The 19,389-nt window shown below is 58.4% G+C and overlaps 3 protein-coding genes across 5 annotated transcripts; 2 read left to right on the top strand and 1 right to left on the bottom strand.

Annotated features, from left to right (window-relative positions):
• Positions 1-862: 862 nt before the first annotated feature.
• On the top strand, positions 863-2,848 carry NUDT8 (nudix hydrolase 8). Of its 3 annotated transcripts, XM_003941189.4 has the most exons (4): positions 863-1,142; positions 1,749-1,881; positions 2,391-2,468; positions 2,535-2,848. In XM_003941189.4, the coding sequence occupies exons 1-4, from the start codon at positions 949-951 to the stop codon at positions 2,841-2,843; spliced, it is 714 nt and encodes a 237-aa protein (XP_003941238.1). In that variant the 5' UTR covers positions 863-948; the 3' UTR covers positions 2,844-2,848. The 3 variants fall into 3 exon arrangements, with proteins under 3 accessions (XP_003941238.1, XP_010350247.1, XP_010350246.1); XM_010351945.3 differs by lacking the exon at positions 2,391-2,468; XM_010351944.3 differs by having other exon boundaries at positions 2,391-2,848.
• Positions 2,849-9,173: 6,325 nt separating this feature from the next.
• On the top strand, positions 9,174-12,193 carry LOC101047223 (double C2-like domain-containing protein gamma). Its single transcript, XM_074401775.1, has 7 exons — positions 9,174-9,628; positions 9,797-9,876; positions 9,953-10,024; positions 10,233-10,342; positions 10,425-10,559; positions 10,684-10,734; positions 12,015-12,193. The coding sequence occupies exons 1-7, from the start codon at positions 9,181-9,183 to the stop codon at positions 12,109-12,111; spliced, it is 993 nt and encodes a 330-aa protein (XP_074257876.1). The 5' UTR covers positions 9,174-9,180; the 3' UTR covers positions 12,112-12,193.
• An 872-nt stretch (positions 12,194-13,065) lies between these two features.
• NDUFV1 (NADH:ubiquinone oxidoreductase core subunit V1) lies at positions 13,066-19,315 on the bottom strand. Its single transcript, XM_039470993.2, has 10 exons — positions 19,134-19,315; positions 17,726-17,808; positions 17,482-17,652; positions 16,570-16,753; positions 15,049-15,238; positions 14,420-14,632; positions 14,013-14,179; positions 13,616-13,697; positions 13,330-13,475; positions 13,066-13,222 (listed from the first exon to the last, which is right to left on the bottom strand). The coding sequence occupies exons 1-10, from the start codon at positions 19,203-19,205 to the stop codon at positions 13,136-13,138; spliced, it is 1,395 nt and encodes a 464-aa protein (XP_039326927.1). The 5' UTR covers positions 19,206-19,315; the 3' UTR covers positions 13,066-13,135.
• Between the last annotated feature and the right edge of the window lie 74 nt (positions 19,316-19,389).

Here is a 19,389-nt window from a genome sequence, read left to right as displayed (position 1 = left end):
CGTCCCCGTGGGATCCCGGCTCCGTACATCCCGGAGCCCCTGGCGGAGGGACGGACCCGCGGGGGGCGCGGAGCCTCAACAGCAGACACCCAACGCCAGAACCCAAGGGGCAGGGGGGCCGAAGCCGGTCGCCGGGCACTTCACGCTTCGAGTTGTTCCAGGAGCTCGGAGGACACACCCGACGGGTCCTCCCAACCCGCGCCGCCTGTCCCCCGGAGGCCACGCCCCCGGCCCATCCCTGCCGGAAGCCTAGTCCGCCTGGCCACGCCTTTCCGGCCACGCCCCCGGAAGGCCCCACCCTCGCGCTCCCCGAGTCCTTTGGAACGAAAGCTCCGATCCAGGCCCCGCCCCCAGCTCGCTCAGGCCTCGACTGCCTATAAGGCCCGGCCGCCTTCTCGCAGTAACTTCCCGGTCCGGCTCCCGCGCAGGCCCCGCCCCGCCGCCCTCCCTCCCATCTAGGGGCTTCAACGCGTCCCACCGAGGCCCCGCCTTCAAGCAGGCCCCGCCCCCGGACAGGCTCCTCCCCATCCACGCCTCCGGACAGGCCCCGCCCACAAGCCACGTCCTGCCGAGGCCGCGCTCACGCCGCCGCAGCTGCTCAGCACCCCAGGGCGGGACGCTTTGGGTCGGCTCCCCATCGTGCTGCCCAGCGACCCGGGCCGAGCGCGCCTCTCCGCCCGCCCCGCCCCGCCCCGCCCCTACCCTACCCTTGCTCCGCCCCGCCCCTTCTCTCGCCCCGCCCCGCCCTGCCCGCCCCGCCCTCGCCCCGCACCGCTTCGCCCCGCCCCGTCCCTCCCCTCGTCCCGCCCTTTCCCTCGCCCCGCCCCGCCCTCGCCCCGCCCCACCGCTTCCCTTGCCCCGCCCCGTCCCTTCCCTCGTCCCGCCCCGTCCGTCCGCTGCTTTAGCCCGACCCCGCGCTCTAGGTGTCCGGGCCGCGCCGGACTTGATATGCTGCCCGACTGCCTGTCGGCCGAGGGCGAGCTGCGCTGTCGCCGGCTGCTGGCGACGGCCACGGCCCGGCTCCGCGCGCGGCCTGCTTCGGCCGCGGTGCTCGTGCCGCTCTGCTCAGTGAGCGGGGTCCCGGCGCTGCTGTACACTCTGCGGTCCAGCCGCCTGACTGGGAGACACCAGGGCGACGTCAGGTACAGCGGCCGGGAACTCCCCACCCTTCTGCCAGAGGCCGCCGGAGCCCGGGGTTGACAGGGACCTCGGGCAGGGCACTCAGTCCCTCGAGCCTCGGTTTGCGCCTCTGTAAAATGGGTCTGGGGAGAGCCCCTCCGCCCACAGGCTGCGGCAAGGGGTCAGCGATCTGCGTCCCTCGGCTCCCGTGCGCCAAACCTGGCGCCCGCGCCCCTCACGCGCCTCCCAGCGCGCCCGCCTCGGCCCGGGACACCCCTCGGAGCTGTTCTGCGAAGGAGAACGCCGCCCCCTGCCGGCGACTACGGAGAGGTTGGGGCCCCGCTTCGGGGGCCACCGCAGGCCGGATTCGGTTATCCGAGCCCCAGGATCTTCTTGCACTTGCTGCAGACCCTCCTAACCTGCGCTGCCCCGGGCCTCTCTCCCTTATCCCCATTGCTCAGGGAGGTAAACTGCTCTCCAGAGGTCGGGAGGCTTGCCTGAGGCCTCCCAGCAAATGAGGGACAGTGGCGGAGCGATGCCTCGGTGGGCCGCTGGCCCCCCTGCACTACCGACACCCCGACCTCTCCGTGGCCCCGAGTCCAAGGACCAGACTCCCTGTGTCTGTTTAGTTTCCCAGGCGGCAAGTGCGACCCAGCTGACCAAGACGTGGTGCACACGGCCCTGCGGGAAACCCAGGAGGAGCTGGGCCTGGCAGTGCCCCAGGAGCACGTGTGGGGCCTGCTGCGGCCTGTGTATGATCGGGTGAGCCACCTGGCTGAGGCCACCCCACCCCACTCACTCACTCTGTGGCTGCCCTGGAGCTGGGCCCCCAGAGACCAGAATGGTCGTGGACCCCCTACAGGTGTAGTGTGGAGGGGCGCCCCAAACCTGCCCGGTCACATGTGCCACCCCATGCACCCCTCAGGAAGGGATTGGGGAGGCTCTGGTGTCCTCAGTAGAGGTGGCCCAGGGTGATGGGGTGTGCCAGCCCCACCCAGCTTGGTGGATTAGAGTCAGGGAAGCTTCGTGGAGTGGGCAGGGATTGAATCAAGGCTTGAAAGCCAAGCGGGAGATTGTCCTAAGCAGAGGGAACAGGTCTAGTGCATTTGAGGGGACCCGAGTCAGTCGACATGGCTGGAGGACACGGGTGGACCCGAACATGACTGCCAAAGGCCTGTGCTTGGCAAAGAGGGCCTTCCTCTTACATGCTCCTTGCCAGCCTTCAAACCCAGCTGAAGCCGTCTTCTCTGACTACCTGCCCTCTTCCCCAGCAAAAGGCCACTGTGGTGCCAGTACTTGCCGGTGTGGGCCCCCTGGATCCCCAGAGCCTCAGGCCCAACCCCGAAGAGGTGAGCTGGGGGATGTGGCTGGGTGGTTCCAGTTCTCTGTCTACCGTCTCTGCCTCCTGCCTGCAGGTGGATGAGGTGTTCGCACTGCCGCTGGCCCACCTGCTGCAGACACGGAATCAGGGCTACACCCACTTCTGCCAGGGTGGCCACTTCCGCTACACGCTCCCCGTCTTCCTGCATGGACCACACCGGGTCTGGGGCCTCACAGCTGTCATCACTGAGTTTGCCCTGCAACTGCTGGCACCTGGTACCTACCAGCCCCGCCTGGCCGGCCTTGGGCAACCCAGGGGCTCTGAGGGCCTGGCCCACCCTAAGGAGCCCCTGGCTTCACCCTGCCAGGCCAGCTCCACTCCAGGACTGAATAAAGGCCTTTGACAGCTCGAGAGCTCCTGCTTCTGCTGTACTGGGGCCCTGACCTTGGGCAGACCACTCCAGGCTGCTGGTTGGGGCTCTTCCTTCCAGTCAGGCCATTCCCCACAGCAGTGGACACTTCCTGGGTGCCAAGTACTTGGAGTCAATTCATTTCATCCTCACAACAGCCCGTGAGGTGGGGCCAACACTGTCTCTGGCTGGCGAGACTGCATTCAGGGAGGACAGACATCTTGCTCAAGGGCCCCCAGACTCGGATTAGAACCAGGGCTCTCGGACTCCACAGCCCAGTGCTCTTAGGTACTGCACTGCCCATGTCTCCGCCTGCGGCTCCTGTTCTCTCTGCTGTGCTTGGCTGACCCTGTGCTGGGCTCTGCGATCCCGGGGAGGAGTAGGTGCACCCATGCCGCCGGGTGTTAGTGTGGAGCTCTAATGTGCAGAGCCCGTGTGTGCCAGTTGTTGTGTGTGCCACAGCTATGGACCAGCCAGATGCTGACCTGCCCTCCAGAGGGGATGCTCAGTCTAGGGGAGACCTCGGACCAGGTAACACAGATAATCATGTGATTCCACATTACTTAATCACAGATAGTAGTGGAATTTTACATCAACTAGGTAGACCAGGTTCTGTGAAAGAGTTGAGGGAGTGGGTGATCTGAACTTGCCATGATGAGCTTCAGGTAGGGCTGGATCCAGGAGCTCAGGGCTGTCCTCTTGCTGTGCTGGCCTCAGCCCTGGGGGGTTGTCGCTAGTGCAGAGTGTGAGAAGAGGGCAGCAGCATCCATCAACAAAAAGCATGGCTGCTCCTTCCCGGCCAACCTGACCCAGAACTGCTCCTCACTGGCCTGCCTTGAGTCACGTGTCCTTCCCTGAGCCTATTACATGGCCAGTTAGGTTTACAAAACATTGATTGATAGTCTGGGATGCTTGCCTGGGCAGGAGGGGAAACTCCCTGGACTGAGAAACAGGGGTTCCCAAAGAACAATTGAGGTTCACACCTTATACAAAAATCAACCCGAAATGGGCTCTATAACCGGAAGTGAGCCAGACACCATGGCTCATACCTGTAATCCCAGCACTTTGGGAAGCCAAGCCGGGTCACTGTGACTTGAGGAGTTCAAGACCAGCCTGGGCAACGTAGTGAAACCCCATCTCTACAAAAATACAAACAAACAAACAAAAAAATTAGCCAGGCATGGTGGTGCACGCCTGTACTCCCAGTGACTCAAGAAACTGAGGTGGGAGGATCGCTTAGCCCAGGAAGCAGAAGTTGCAGTGAGCTGCGATTGTGCCACTGCACTCCAGCCTCGGTGACAGAGTGAGATCCCGTCGTAAATTTAAAAAACAAAACCAAACCCTGGAATGGCTACCCTACTTGGAGGAAACATATGGGAAAGTTCTAGACATTGGTCTGGGCAATGATTCTTGGATAGGGCCCCAAAAGCAAAGGCATCAAAAACAAAAATAGACAAATGGCTTGGCACCCGACTAAAAAGCGTCTACACAGCAAAAGAAACAAAGTGAAGAGAGAGCCTACAGGATGGGAGAAAATATTTGCAGATCACACACCTGATAAGGGGCTAACATCCAAAATAAGGAATTCAAGTCAATAACAAGAAACAAATACCCCAATTTAAACACGGGCAAAGGGCCTGAACACGCATTTCCCAAAAGAAGACATTTAAAAATGCTCAGCATCACTAATCGTGCAGGAAATGCAAGTTAAAATCTCAATGAGACACCCCCTCACGCCTGTTAGAAAGGCTATTACCAAATCCACAGGAGATTAAGGGCTCGTGAGGATGCAGAGAGAGGGAAGACTTATGTGCTGTCGGGGGGAAGGTAACTGGGCGCAGCCATTTTGGAAAATCATACGGCAGTCCCTTAGAACACTAAAAATAGAACGACCATGTGATCCAGCAACCCCACTTCTGGGTAGTATCCACGGGAGTTGAAGTCAGCATGCTGAAGAGGCGTCTGCATCCGTGTTCACTGCAGTGCCATTCAGCACGGCTAAGACGGCAGCAACCCAATCACCCAGCATCAGACGGATGGATGGGTAGATGGTCTGTCTACACTGTCCAGCCTTAACAAAGATGGACATTCTGCCATTTGTGACAACGGGATATGCTAAGTGAAATAAGCTAGGCACAGAAAGACGATTACCAGATGGTCTCATTTTTATGTGGCATCTGAAAAAGTTGAACTAGAAGTGGAGAGAATGGTGGTGACGAGGGGCTGGAGAGGGGAGACGTTGCTCTTAGGGTACAAAATTCCAGTCAGGAAGAGTAAGCGAAGGTCCTACCTGCACAACATGGCAAACATCCCTAATGATAACGCCTTCTGTATTTCACAGTCGCTTTAAGAGTACATTTTAAGTGTTATTTCTATTTATTTATTTATTTTTATTTATTTATTTTTTCTTTTTGCGTAGAAGCTCATTTTTATTCTGATTTTAAAATGCAATAATCTTGGATAGTCACAACTCTTTCACCAGCTGATGTAACCCACCACCTTCCTGCGGACTCAGGTCTCCATAAGGGTCTTTTTCTTTTCTTTTCTTTTCTTTTTTTTTTTTCTTTTTTTTCTTTTCTTTTGTTTTTTTTTTTTAAGAATAAAGACGGGGTTTAACCATGTTGGTCAGGCTGGTGTTGAACTCCGGACCTCAGGCGATTCACCTACTTTGGCCTCCAAAGTGTTTGGATTACAGCCGTGAGCTACCACGCCCAGCCCATAAGGGTCTTCTTAAATTGGCTGCCCTCATTTCACCAGCTTTTGTGGGCCAAAGGTCCTAAGATTCTGCTCTTGAAGCCAGGTTCCCACATTAATGACCCCTGTTTACCACATGGGGATCTATCAGGCTAGGTGCTCCAGACACGAGGAACACAGTCCAGGCCTCCGGGGGCTTAGAGCTTGGGGGTGAGAGTCGGGGTGGCAAACCTTCCCCAAAATCTCCCATGCAGTGATCAGGATGGAATCCTCTTTACTGAGAGCCGCTGGTATCACCAAGGTTGGTGGCCTGATTCGCATCTGCACCCATCGGTGGGACAGCTGGGGCTGCAGGATTGAGGAACCCGGCTAGCTGCTCTGCACCCCAAGGCTCTGAGGCTGAGGGAGTCATGTGCGGGGTGTCAGGTCCAAACCAGCCCACCCTAAGTAGCAGGAATCTGGAACCTGAAGGAAGCTGGTGCAGTGTGCATCAAATCAGTCCCCACACAGCCATTCCCTGTGCGCTCTTCAGTTTCTCTGAGGCCTTGCCCGAGGTCTTTTAGAGGCTTATAACGCTTGGCGGGCGTCAGATTCCCTGAGAAGCAGCAGTTAGGACGCACGGTTCCTCCAGAACTCAGATGGTTTTCTGAAAGCTCTCAAGTATTTCTTCATAATCATGTTCCTCATCATCTGCAAAAAGGGTCAGTGACGATCTCTGGCATTAGGCAAGTTCCTTCCCTTTCGGGCAGTTTCCTCACCTGTGCAGGGAGGGAGTTGGCCTGGGTGCTCTAAGGGGCTTGGATCTCACAGGCTGCTAACTTCTGAAGAAGAGTGTGATAGAAGGTGTCTGGCAGCTCCTCCACTGTGACTGTGGGCACAGACCCCCCTGGCCGGTCTGGCTGCACCTCGGCCTCCACAGTCAGGTCCAGCCACCGGGGAGGGATCTCGAAGCGCATTCCAGGCTCAGAATCCAGGCTGACCACCAAGAAGGGCTCTGTGATCTTCTCCTCCAGCTGCAGACCCACTACACCAGTCAGAGGGTCACTGGGGTAACTGGGATCCTTGACCATCACCCTGACCTCACAAGGCATTGAGAACTGGGCAAGCAGATCTGCCAGGCTGTACCACTGGCTGGAACTTAACTCCTCCACGAAGCTGCCAGGGCAGTGGAGGGGCAGCAGCACCTGCTCTGGGCTCTCTGCCTCCTCATACTCGTCTCTCAGCCGCTGGCAAACCAAGACATCAACGACATTGGGTCGGGCCCAAGACCAGGCTACGTAGCCCGTAGCCAGGCCACGCCGCTGTACCTCCAGCCTGTCACCCACAGCCAGGGATGTGAACTTAGGATTCTCCTCTCTCTCGCCCTCACAGTCCTTTGTGGCCACCACCCGGAGTGGCGGGCCTGGCTCCAATGCACCCAGGAGGTCATAGGCCGTGGGGAACTCCCATGGCCGCAGACTTATCTTGCCCTGGTAGGCCCCTGACACCAGGAAGTACCTGGGCTCTCTGTGGCCCTTGTTTGAGGCCAGGACCCGCCAGGGTGGTGAGGCTACGCCATGGATGCAAAGCCTCTGGCCTGTCTCCAAAGAGTGCACCCATGGGCTGAGGAAGATGTGATGCTCTTCAGGAACCTTCACGATCTCCACGGACAGGGGGAAGGGGCCTTCCCGGGCCAGGACATCACTCAGCCGCAGTTGTTGGAAAAAGCGGATGTGCTGAGAGGAGGCGGTGACATCCTCCACGTGCATGTTCAGCATGGACAGGAACCTGACGACCTTCCTGTGCCTGTGCAGGACGGCTTCGATCTCATACGTGGGCCTCAGGGTCATGTGGTCCCAGGGCAGGGTGGGGCAGGTGAAGAGCTGGCCATTCAGTTCCTGCAGGGCCTGGAGCAGAGTTTGAGGAGCACCGGCTTCCAATATCCTGAAGGGCCCCCTCTGGTTTAGGGGCAGGTGCAGGATGACCCGCTCATCCTCTGTGACCAGGACGCAGCGGGCACAGGAGGTGTGGTCACGCTGCACCACAGCCTCAAAAATGAGGACCTCGTCGTCATTCACCACCCTGCCCTCTGTGACAATCCTGAGCTTCAACATGACGTAAATGGGCAGCTGCTGCTTGGAGCTCCGCTCTGTGTCAAAGACCAGCTCCCCCAGGGTTTGGTAGATCTGAGAGACGTTGAGGGGGATGAAGTGGCCCTGGAAGTCGAGTTTGAGCGTCCTGTACACCATTCTCAACTTCCGGTTCTCATAGATCACATTCACGAGGCGAACCTGGGTGATCTTCATCAGGTCACGAAAGTCGAGCCAGCAATCGTTCCCCCTGATGTCATAGATGGGTCTCAAAGACCAGTACAGCTGGGTGATCCGCAGAACGCGCGGAAGGGAGGCGAAGTCCAGGGTGCGCACGAAATCCTCCAGAGGCATGGGTAACGTGGTGCTCACCAAATGCTCCAGAGGCGTAGGTTCCATGGTGCCCAGCGCAGACTCATTTATTTATTTCTTGAGACGGAGTCTCACTCTCTCGCCCAGACTAGAGTGCAATGGGGCAATCTCGGCTCACTGCAACCTCCGCCTCCTGGGTTCAAGCAATTCTCCCGCCTCAGCTCCCAGGTAGCTAGGATTACAGGTGTGCACCACCACACCCAGCTAATTTTTTGTATTTTTAGTAGAGACGGGGTTTCACCATGTTAGCTAGGATGGTCTCGAACTCCTGACCTCGTAATCCACCAGCCTCAGCCTCCCAAAGTGCTGGGATTACAGGCGTGAGCCACCACACCTGGCCAAGTGTTTTCTTTTTTTTTTTTTTTTTGGCCTGACTGAATCTTTCTAAAATGCATATTGTAGAAATCACATTTCTACACATATCATATGAGAACATGTTGTACCCCATAAATATCTACGGTTATGTGGATTAAAAATTTAAAGAGTAACTGGGGAGAATAGAGGAGAGGGAATGCTGGATGGTTAAAACCAGCCAAGATCCCCTGCAGGGGTTGACGCAGAAAGCAAAGGCGAGCAGGAGTGGCCAGGTCAAAGGCTGGGAGGGTGGCCCAGTTTGGGAGGGGAGCAGGGCCTCACTGTGAGATGCCGGGGGACACTCCTTGGTAAGGTGAAAAGGAGCTGTGCCTCACCAAAGGGTTCAGATTTTATTCCAAGCAAGGGTGGAGGCGGGATGATCTGGTTCATGTTCCAGAGTGTAAACTGGCCACCACCGCGGGGCTGGATCACAGGGGCCCCTTCCTGTGCCTCCCCTCATCTCCTCTCCGGACCTCCCTCCCCTCCCACCTTCCCATGCGCCCCTTTCCCTCCTCCCCATGTGCTCCCTCCTTCCCACAAACTCATCACCCCCACAGCCCTCTGTCACCTCCAGCCCTCCAGCCTCCTCACCTGGGCGCAGGGCCACATGATGGTGGTAATAATAACTCCCTTTGACAAACTGTGAGGGGGGCAGAGGAAGGAGGGAAGCTAGGCCTCAGCGCTAGGAAGGAGCTCTGGGTGGGTTCTGAGCTCTGGGTCACACTCGCTCACTGGGGACAGGGCAGTCACCGGCTCTGCCCCCAAAAGCGCACACCCAGCGCCAGCAGCAGCGACCCACACCAGGTGAAGTAGCTCCAAGAGCGGTAAGGACTGGGAGCTGGATGACTTCCCGCACACCGGGTCCCCTCCAAAGTCTGCCACGACCCCGAGGCCGGGGACTCCCCTGGCCCCTCCCCCAACCCTGCGTCTGTCCCCAGGTCCCTGTCTCTAGGTCCCTGTCTCTGAGGCCGGGTGTGTTCCCCCCAGCCCCAGTCCTCAGGCGTTTCTCGGAGTCTCTGCGCCTCCAACCCCATCCAGGCCCCCATGGCAGGCACTGTGGCAGAAGGTGGGCGGCCTCCCCGGGCGAGCATGCAGGAGCACATGCCATCGACGTGAGCCCGGGCCCCATCCGGCCCATCCGCCTCATCTCCCACTACTTTCCCCACTTCTACCCTTTTGCGGAGCCCGTCCTGCACCCTTCGGACCCTCGTTCCGCAGCGGCGCCTGCCATTCGCTCTGCACCCCAGCCACAGCCCGACCCAGAGCTAGAGGGAGACTCAGACGACAGCAGTGAGTAGGGGTGAGAGGAGGGGGACACCCTGAGCTCAGCCCAGCCAGGCTGGGGATTGGGGTGTCACTGGCATCTGGCCATGGAAGGGCAAGGCAGGAGGCACGTGCCATGGGCAGAGGCAGATTGAGCTGAGGTAGGAAGTGACCCTGCCTGCCACCTGCCCTTAGCTGCCCTGGGCACCCTGGAGTTCACACTTCTTTTTGATGCGGACAACAGTGCCCTGTACTGCACAGCTCATCATGCCAAGGTGAGTATGGGAGTGGGTATCCCTGGGACACAGGGCTGGGCCACGGACCTGTCTCATACCCACTGTCTGTTCCTAGGGCCTCAAGCCATTGGCCTCAGGCTCCATGGACACCTATGTCAAAGCCAGTCTGCTGCCAGGGGCCAGCAAGGTGAGGGCAAGCCCCAGACCCCCACTGCTGCCCTCTGGCCGAAGGTCCAGCCTGGGGCACCCACCTGGCTCCGCTTGGCTCCTGCGCCCAAGGCCTGGGTCCCAGTTGCTGGGATGTGCAAATAGGGGGTCCTATCAGGGAGGCAGGGTTGGGGGTTGGATGACAGTCTTGGCCCTAAGAGACCCTGACCCCCCTGCTTGTGCCCTAGGCCAGCCAGCTTCAGACACGCACTGTTCGGGCCACGAAGGTACCTGTCTGGGAGGAGACACTCACCTATCATGGCTTCACCCGCCAGGATGCTGCACGAAAGACCCTTAGGTGAGGATCCAGCCTGGGCCACCTGGGGGTGGGGCAGAGAGATGGGGTTGTCCTGGTCAGTTCTGACCTGGGTGGCCACCAGGCTATGTGTATGTGAAGACCCATGGTTGTGGCGACGGCGGCGGGCACCCCCCCCGGGGGAGCTGCGGGTACCCCTGAGGAAGCTGGTGCCCAACCAAGCCAGGAGCTTCGACATCTGTCTGGAGAAGTGGAGGCTGTGAGTGGGGCTGGAGCACAGGGCGGGGCTGCAGGGGCCAGGAACCTTTCGATGGGGGATCTGGAGGGGAGGAGCAGGGAGGGGCAGCATCTGGCCAGGATGACCGGGCTCTCTGCCCTTTCAGACCAAGAGGCCCAAGAGTCTGGAAACGGCCCGTGGCATGTCCCTCTATCAGGTGGGTAGGACAGCTGGGCTGAGCAGGGATGAGGGCGCAGGCCTGGGGTGGCAGGGGAATAGGGGCTTGGAGGAACCTGAGGTCAGCTCTTATAGGCCCTGTGAGCCCTCATTGCCCCAGGGGACACCCAGGCCCCCAGTGGCAAAGTGAGGGTGACTCCCTTGCCAGGGTGGCCCAGAGGAGCTATGGGGCATTGGGACAAGCAGAGGCCTCAGGGACACAGTTGGGCAGAGAGACCCAGGCAACCTTGAGGCTGAAACTGGTGGCATTTGTCCATGGCCCGAATTGGGAGGCTGGGCGCAGTGGGAGAGAGGACAGATGGGTGGGGTTCCCTGGCTATGGTCTGGCCCTGGGGGCAGTGTGGGGGTGACTCCTGGGGCAGGCTGTCCTAGACAGGCCCTTGTCTGGAGGCAGTGAGGGTGACTGCAGGGCTTTCTTTGACATCACTGGAGTCAAAAGACCTGGCCAGAACTCCTATGGCTTGGTAAGGGAGGGGCAGCTGGGAGGCTGAGAGCAGGGCCCCCTACCAGCTCCTCTCCAAAGTGCTGGGCACCTGCCCCCTGCTGGAACCACAAGTTGCTGTAGCTGTTGATTAGCTAAGCCCAAGTGGCTGAGGCCAAAGGTGGCCCGAATGGGCCACTTCACCTAGCACCAGCCCCACCTCCACCCCACCTCCACCCCAGAGCCCAAGGACATGAGTGCCCGGAGCATGGTGGGTGCTCACTGAGCACTCCTGTGTACCTGAGAGCCGCCTGTGAGCAAGGTGGGGGGCTCTCTGCAAATGGAAACCCACCCCCTGGTGATAGCTGTGTGTCTTCCCCAGGCTTCCTCCCTGAACCTGTTCAGAAGCACCAGGGCTCAGTGGCAAAGGATACTCAGCTCTGGTCCCCAGGGCAGTGTGGGGTGAAAAGGGTGGGGTTTGGGAATTGAGGAGATCTGCTTCTCCTTGGGAGGTGAACATCCTCCCAGAGCCGCGGGCCTGCAGGGGTGGCTATGGCACCGGATAGGCAGCCACTTAGGGAGCTACTGGCAAGTCAGCCAGTTCCCTTCCCCTCCATGACACATGCTGAGCTCCCTGGTCACATGGTCAGCAAGGCCCTGGAGGGTACATATGACCCAGGTGCCGATTCCAGAGCACTGGGCGAGTGGCTGCATTGGGAAATGAAGTCATTGGCTACTAATTTCTTTGGAGCCAGGTTGAGCTTTCCTGTCCAGAGTGCGGAGGCTAAAGGGGGTGGGCTCTGGGCTGGATGGGGGCAGACCTCAGCCTACACCTGCAGGTGGCCGGGGAGGAACGAGGGCGTGTCCTGCTGTCGCTGTGCTACAGCTCTTAGCGGGGCGGCCTGCTGGTGGGTGTGCTGCGCTGCGCCCACCTAGCCCCCATGGATGCCAACGGTTACTCGGACCCCTTCGTGCGCCTGTGAGTGTGAATGGGGTGGGCAGGCAGGAGGTAAGGGTAAGGCCGTGGCTCCTCACCTCTCCAGGGCCACACCTAATCCACCAATCCTGCATCCAAATACAGGGAAGAAATCTAAATTCAAGACCAGTGTTAACAGGAAGACCCTGAACCCAGAGTTCAATGAGGTAATCCCATGCCAGGCAGTTTCCCGCCAATCCTGGCCTTGACATGCTGACCCACTCCCCTCCTGGGGCCTGATTCTTAAGCTGTGAGAGCCTAGGCCACCTCCCTCCCGCCTCTCTGCCCTTCTCCCTGCAGGAATTCTTCTACTCAGGCCCACAGGAAGAGCTGGCCCAGAAGACGCTGCTGGTGTCTGTGTGGACTATGACTTGGGCACAGCTGACGACTTTATTGGTGAGTGGGAACGTGAGGCGCTGGGGTGGGGGCCTGGTAGGCTCCTGGCAGTTTCTGACCCATCCCTCATGGCAGGCGGGGTGCAGCTGGGCAGTCATGCCAGTGGGGAGCGCCTGCGACACTGGCTTGAGTGCCTGGGCCACAATGACCACCGCCTGGAGCTGTGGCACCTGCTGGACAGCAGGCCTGTCCAGCTCGGCGACTAGCCCATGGGCCCTGCCTACCGCCCTCCACTATGGCTGCCTGAAACATCCCCACAAAAATGGTGGAGCCTGGGGCTGCCTCGCCCACCATGCCCAACCCCCAGTCAGAGGGTGTTTCCTCTCTCCCCGCTGTCACATTCACCCGACCCGAATCATAGAGCCGAAATAAACATCTCCTTCAAGCCGGACGAGAGCCTGTCCTTTCTCTGGCCATGAGCCAGACTGAGCCCTGTTCTCCCCTCCCACCCTTGAGGAGCCTGTAAAGGGACCTGGGTAAAGGGTTAAGAGCACAGTCACAGCAGCTGCAGCAGAGGGTGGGTGGCACTCGCTTTATTGTCCAGCATTCCAGACGGACAGACGCAGGACAGCAGGCCAGGGTGGCGGGCTAACAGGCAGTCTGCCGGGCCTGGTGCTGTTGGGCAAACCGCTGCATCCGCTCCTCCAGCTCCGGCCGAAAGTGGCGGATCAGACCCTGGGGTCGGTGGGGGGAGACAGTGAAACAAGAGTCCAAAAATCCCCCGACACCCTGGGCCCCTGGCGCCACCCACCCTCCGTGCTGTGCAGAAGGGCAGTGAGCACCTGCACAGGCCAGGCGGCCCCGTCACCCAGAGCACAGATGGTGTGGCCTTCGATCTGCTTGCTGATCTCCCACAGGGAGTCGATCTCGGCTGGCTGGGCGTCCCCCCTCACAAAACGAGCCATCACCTTGTTCATCCAGTCCACACCTGCAGCCACAGCCACAAGAGAGGGTGTGATGATCTCCCCAGCCAGGATGTGGGGTGGCACTTGAGGGGTGAGGGCCACATGGTGGGGTGGCGGTTAAGTGAGGCCACGGCAAGCAAACCCCAACCTGCCCGATGCTCACCCTCGCGGCATGGGGTGCACTGGCCACAGCTCTCATGCTTATAGAACTCAATGAGGCGGGCGATGGCTTTCACGATGTCCGTCTGGGTGACAAGGGGCAATTAGCAGGCACCCAAGGCCAGACAGAAGCCTGGGCCTCAGCCCCCTAGCAGCAGGCCCTCCCCCAGTTCCAGAAACTCTTCCCAGCCCACCCAGCGTCTGGCCTCCTCCAGCCTCCCTGGGCCCCCTGTGCTGCCCAGACTCCGGGGCATTCTCCCCAGAGCGGCCTTCTTCCCTCCTCTCCCACCTTGCTTCTATCTCAGCCTACAGGAACTGAGGCCTGAGTGCTGGCAAGAGGGCTTTCTGGGAGGCCCAGGGAGGGCATATGGCAAGGACCAGGCTGGTGGGTGAGCCCTTACCGAGCAGTCCATGACGATCACCGCGGCTGTGCCCAGGCCTGTCTGTGCCTGCACCAGTGCGTCGAAGTCCATCAGCACAGTCTCACACACAGACTTGGGGATCAGTGGGGTAGAGGAGCCACCAGGGATCACAGCAAGGAGGTTGTCCCAGCCACCAGTGACACCCCCTGGGGCCCCAAGTCAGTCCCCAAAGGGATACAGGGTCAGCACTGGAGCTGGCACACCTGCCTAGTCCTGAGCCCAGTCCCTTCGTCAGCCCCTAGACCCAGCCCCGTCTCCTGAGCCCTCCCGCCCAGGCCCTCTTCCTGGACATCTGTGCTCCCCTGCCCCCCACTCCCGCCCAGGCCCTCTTCCCGGACATCTGTGCTCCCCTGCTCCCCCCACACCTCACTGGCCCCAGGCCTTACCAGCATGCTTCTCAATCAGTTCCTTCAGGGGCACCGACATCTCCTCCTCCACAGTGCAAGGGTGGTTGACGTGGCCAGAGATGTTGAATAGTTTGGTGCCTGAGTTGCGCTCTCTGCCAAAGCCAGCAAACCAGGTACCCCCACGGCGGCAGATGGTGGGAGACACTGCCACTGTCTCCACGTTGGCCACAGTTGTGGGGCAGCCGAACACTCCTTCAGGGAAATGGGAAGAGAACTGGTGGCTGCTGGGGGTGGTGCAGATTCCCTGGCAGGGAGGTGTGTCCCAGGGTCCTGCTCCCATGGCAGAGCCCCTGCTCTAATATCTCCTTATCATTCTTATCCCTGCTGAACCCCACACTCCAGAGATGCCGCACTGCCTCGTTCACCACCACGCCCTTAGCCCCAGAACAGGCACTGTGGAGGTGGAGCCACAGAGCAGCACGGACAGTGCCGAGGCAGGAGGGACTGCAGGCGGCCCTGGGGGAGCCTGTGAGTTGAGCCAGCCTACTCTCTATCTGGCCCCAGCCCAGAAGGCGCTCAGGAATCCCTAAAGAACAACCCACGGGGAGCCTAGCCACCTCCTGGGTGTCACAGGACACAGTGTGACCCAGGATCATGCCGGGCCTTACCCACGTCTGCGGGGAAGGGGGGCTTCAGGCGGGGCTTGCCCTGCTTGCCCTCGATGGACTCGATGAGTGCCGTCTCCTCTCCACAGATGTAGGCCCCAGCCCCGCGCACCACAAACACGTCAAAATCATAGCCAGAGCCACAGGCATTCTTGCCAATCAGACCTGCTTCATAGGCCTCTCGGATGGCCACCTGCAGGGCAAAGGTGTGAGCTCCCCGGCCCACCCCAGCCCAGGAGCCAGCCTGTAACTTCAGGAGTCAGGAAGCCCTCGAAGGCCTCCCACAGTGAGGCTACTAATGCTCCTGCTATGAAAAGTAAAACAAAATGAAAAACTTGACTATGATCTGAAACAGACATGCAAGAAGGAACACATAAGTAAGCTGCTTTGATTCCAAGAAAATAAACGCGAAGTAGATATTATCAGGTCTCCTAACTACCCCAGTTTCTAAGGAAAAATAAGTCTTTATAAAATTAAAAATAAAAATGTAGGCCAGGTGCGGTGGCTCACTCCTATAATTCCAGCACTTTGGGAGGACAAGGCAGGTGGATCATCTAAGGTCAGGAGTTTGAAACCAGCCTGGCCAACATTGGTGAAACCCCATCTCTACCAAAAATGCAAAATTAGCCGGGCGCGGTGGCGAGCGCCTATAATCCCGGCTACACAGGAAGCTGAGGCAAAGAATCACCTGAACCCGGGAGGTGGAGGTTGCAGTAAGCTGAGATTACGCCACTGCATTCCAGGCTGGGCAACAGAGTAACACTCTGTCTCAAAAAAAAAGTAATTGCCGGCCGGGCGCGGTGGCTCAAGCCTGTAATCCCAGCACGTTGGGAGGCCGAGGCGGGTGGATCACGAGGTCGAGAGATCGAGACCATCCTGGTCAATATGGTGAAACCCCGTCTCTACTAAAAGTGCAAAAAATTAGCTGGGCATGGTGGCGCATGCCTGTAATCCCAGCTACTCAGGAGGCTGAGACAGGAGAATTGCCTGAACCCAGGAGGCGGAGGTTGCGGTGAGCCGAGATCGCGCCATTGCACTCCAGCCTGGGTAACAAGAGCGAAACTCCGTCTCAAAAAAAAAAAAAAAAGTAATTGTCTATATCCTTATCGTCTTAACCTATTATATTTTTCTCTATTTCCTACAGATATATTATTCATGGTTCCAAGCAATGAACATAATGTATTTTCTCCAAATAGCAGTTATTTCTATTCATAGTTATTCAGCTCTCTTCCTAAACATATAGTTCCATTTAGTTTCTTTCTTATTGCTACTTGTTAGTACAATACTGCATTTTTAAAGCAAAAAAAAAAAAAAATTTTTTTTTTTTTTTTTTTTATACCAGCAGCATTAGGAGCCCTGGAAGGCGGCTTTGGGAGCCAAGTCCCATTTGGGATGCATCCAGGACTGGCCACCACTCCCCAGTTCAACCACTGAGAGACCAGGTGCTAACACCTAAGAACTGTGCTGGGTGAGGGGCGTGTGTGCACACTGAGCACCTTATCTGTCCAGTCTCTCCCTGCTCACCTGCAGATTGGAGGCCTCATTGTAGAACTCCCCTCGGATATAGATATAGGCGGCGCGGGCGCCCATGGCCCGGCCCCCCACCAGGCAGCCTTCCACCAGCTTGTGAGGATCATGGCGCATTATCTCCCGGTCTTTGCAGGTGCCCGGCTCCCCCTCATCTGCGTTCACCACCAGATACTTGGGCCTGCAGGGTCCACAGGTCAGACAGGATACAGGGCCACCAGCACTGAGTCTTCAACTCCATGCCACCCTACTCCACCCAGGGAGGCCTCAAAGATGTCTCCTCTGACAGCCAATCCCTCACTGCCCTCCCAACATGTCCCAGGGCTCTGCTTGCTCACCACCAATGACAGGGAGCTCACTGCCTGTTCCCTCTTTGGGCAGCTACAACCACAAGAAAGGTCTTCATTCAGCTCATTCAAAAATCTCTCCTGTGTCTGCCCCTGAGAGCCAGATTCTGCTCTTGGTGACAAACAGCATTCCTCAAGCTCCACCACCAAAACCAAAAGGAGGTAAAGCAGGTGACGTTTATCATTTGCTTTGTGTGCCAACCAGCGTATAGGCCAAAAGCTGTGGGAACATTATCTCTTTAATTCTTGAATGCTATTACTGTGCTATTTACAAAAAGGAAACTAAGGTTCACAAAGGCCGGGAAATTGCCCAAAGCTCTATGTTTAGGAGGCAGAGCTAGGATTTGAACTAAGTCTGCCTGAGTCAATATCATGTGTGGATTCTGCTGCATAAGTCTCCCCTGTGGAAGTCCAGAGTAAGTCTCACCCACCTAAGGCCTGGGGAACATATGCCTACCTCGTTCCTGCTATGTCTCTGAGGAAAGAGCCCAAAGGCCCAGGGAAGCCTCAGCCACCCACAAGGTCTCTCCCACAGCTACATCTGCCCCGCCCACCCCCACACCTGCCATCTGAAGGCTTATTCATGAAGCTCCACTTGAGGCCCGTGGGGAAGCCAGCACCCCCACGGCCCCGCAAACCCGATGTCTTGATCTCGCCCAGGATCCAGTCAGGCCCCTTCAACAGGATCTCCTTTGTCTTGTACCAGTCACCTCGACTCAGGGCACCTTTCAGCCTGGACAGAGTAGGGAAGGCAGTGAAGGGGACGCCTTGCTCTGGGACCCAGCAGGCTAAGGGCACTGTCTTACCTCCAGTCATGCCGGCCATACAGGTTGGTGAATATCCGGTCTTCATCCTTCAGTGAGCCAAATGAGGTTTTCTTGGGTGCTGCCTGAGGAGACAGAGGGTCAGGAGGCCCAGCAGCGCTCTGGGGCCATGAGGGATTGGGCCAGAAGCTACAGAATCTTGGGTCCCCCAATTTAGTAGGAGATGGGCTAGGGATAGGGAAGCATCTATAGCATCACAGCTACCACTGCCACTTAGTAAGCATTTTTTTGTCTTTTTTTTTTGAGATGGATTCTTGCTGTGCTCCCCAGGCTGAAGTGCAGTGCTGAGATCTCAGCTCATGCAACCTCTGCCTCCCAGGTTCAAGTGATTCTTATGCCTCAGCCTCTGGATAGCTCGGGTTACAGGCACTTGCCACCATACCTGGATAATTTTGCATTGTTACTAGAGATGGGGTTTCACCATATTGACCAGGATGGTCTCGAATTCCTGACCTCAAGTGATCTGCTCACCTCAGCCTCCCAAAGTGCTGGGATTCCAGGCATGAGCCACTGCGCCCAGCCATTAGTAAGCATTTTGTTCAGCAGGTACTGGACAGAAGCATTTTACATCCAAAATCCCATTTCAACCTCAAAACAGCTCTGATAGGAATGATCTCCTCTGTTTCACAGAGGAGAAAACTGAGGCTCAGAGCAAAAGGAACTTATGGAAGATCTCACAGGCAAGAGCAGCAGGTGGAATTTGAGCCCAGGTCTGTCGGTGGCCAAGGCCCACACCTGCATCACAGCACCACACTGCCTTGAAAGCCGACTGTGGTGCCACGGCCCTTGGCTTGCCTGGCTCCCCTGCTGGACCGAAACTTGGGTGAGGCCAGGGGTCTTTGTGTTCCCAACTCGGCTGAAGAGGCAAAATGTGTACTGATGACAAAGAAATGCCTCCCTAGGACACACAGGTGCTGGAGGGGCTCCGTCGGGGTGAAAATGAGCCCCACGACGCAGAGGAGAGCGCCCCAGCTGAGGGCGATGGGATTCCCACCCTTTTAAAAGCACTTTTCAGCCACTGCAGGGCGCAGAGCAGTGGACGGGAAATCAGAAGGTGCGCGTCCCTAAATGGGGCAATGACCCCTTCACGCCCTACAAGGCTGTAGCAAGGAGGGAATGCAAAACCAGGGCGCTTCATAACCCGCAGAACTTAACGCCAGGCGGAGGACTGTGAAACAAGGGAAGCCAGCGAGCCGGAGGCCCGAGGGAGTCGGCCCCCCGTTGGGACCCATTCCCCTACTTCAACCAGGTAGGAGAGGGAGCCTTCCCACCCGGCCTGGGGAGAAGGGCTCTCCAGAGGCCACTATAGACCCCAGGGACTGCTCGTGCACAGGCGCGGCCGCGAGACCCGGCCCCGAAAACCCCTGGCCCCAGCCAGGCCGGGCCTCACCGTGTCGCTGCTGAAACGCACAGATATCCGCGCGGGGAGCGACCCGCCGAGCAGCCGCCGTGCCGCCAGCATCGCGGGGGGCCAGCTGGGTCACCTCACGCTGTCACCTTCACAGAATAGATGCTGAGAAACCTGCGCGACAGAGACGCTAGGGGGCGCACAGGAAAGACGTCACGCGCTCGACGCCAGCGCCCTGCACGGGCTTCGCCACGCCCCTTCCTCTCCGCCCGCAGCCCCGCCTCCTTGGGGGAGGGCT

The sequence above is a fragment of the Saimiri boliviensis genome, chromosome 6, assembly GCF_048565385.1.
Source record: "Saimiri boliviensis isolate mSaiBol1 chromosome 6, mSaiBol1.pri, whole genome shotgun sequence".
NCBI lineage: Eukaryota > Metazoa > Chordata > Mammalia > Primates > Cebidae > Saimiri > Saimiri boliviensis.
Note: the sequence above shows the minus strand (reverse complement) of the source record. Positions and strands in the feature narration are given on the sequence as shown.

Bases quoted from the DNA above. Each gene is read 5' to 3' on its own strand.
- NUDT8 (XM_010351944.3), top strand. From the start codon at position 949: ATGCTGCCCGACTGCCTGTCGGCCGAGGGCGAGCTGCGCTGTCGCCGG. The intron at 1,143-1,748 runs GTACAGCGGCCG...GTGTCTGTTTAG, and splicing joins AGACACCAGGGCGACGTCAG to TTTCCCAGGCGGCAAGTGCG. The intron at 1,882-2,390 runs GTGAGCCACCTG...CCTCTTCCCCAG, and splicing joins TGCGGCCTGTGTATGATCGG to CAAAAGGCCACTGTGGTGCC.
- LOC101047223 (XM_074401775.1), top strand. From the start codon at position 9,181: ATGACTTCCCGCACACCGGGTCCCCTCCAAAGTCTGCCACGACCCCGA. The intron at 9,877-9,952 runs GTGAGTATGGGA...GTCTGTTCCTAG, and splicing joins GCACAGCTCATCATGCCAAG to GGCCTCAAGCCATTGGCCTC. The intron at 10,025-10,232 runs GTGAGGGCAAGC...CTTGTGCCCTAG, and splicing joins TGCTGCCAGGGGCCAGCAAG to GCCAGCCAGCTTCAGACACG.
- NDUFV1 (XM_039470993.2), bottom strand. From the start codon at position 19,205: ATGCTGGCGGCACGGCGGCTGCTCGGCGGGTCGCTCCCCGCGCGGATA. The intron at 17,809-19,133 runs GTGAGGCCCGGC...CTGTCTCCTCAG, and splicing joins TGCGTTTCAGCAGCGACACG to GCAGCACCCAAGAAAACCTC. The intron at 17,653-17,725 runs GTAAGACAGTGC...TACTCTGTCCAG, and splicing joins TATGGCCGGCATGACTGGAG to GCTGAAAGGTGCCCTGAGTC.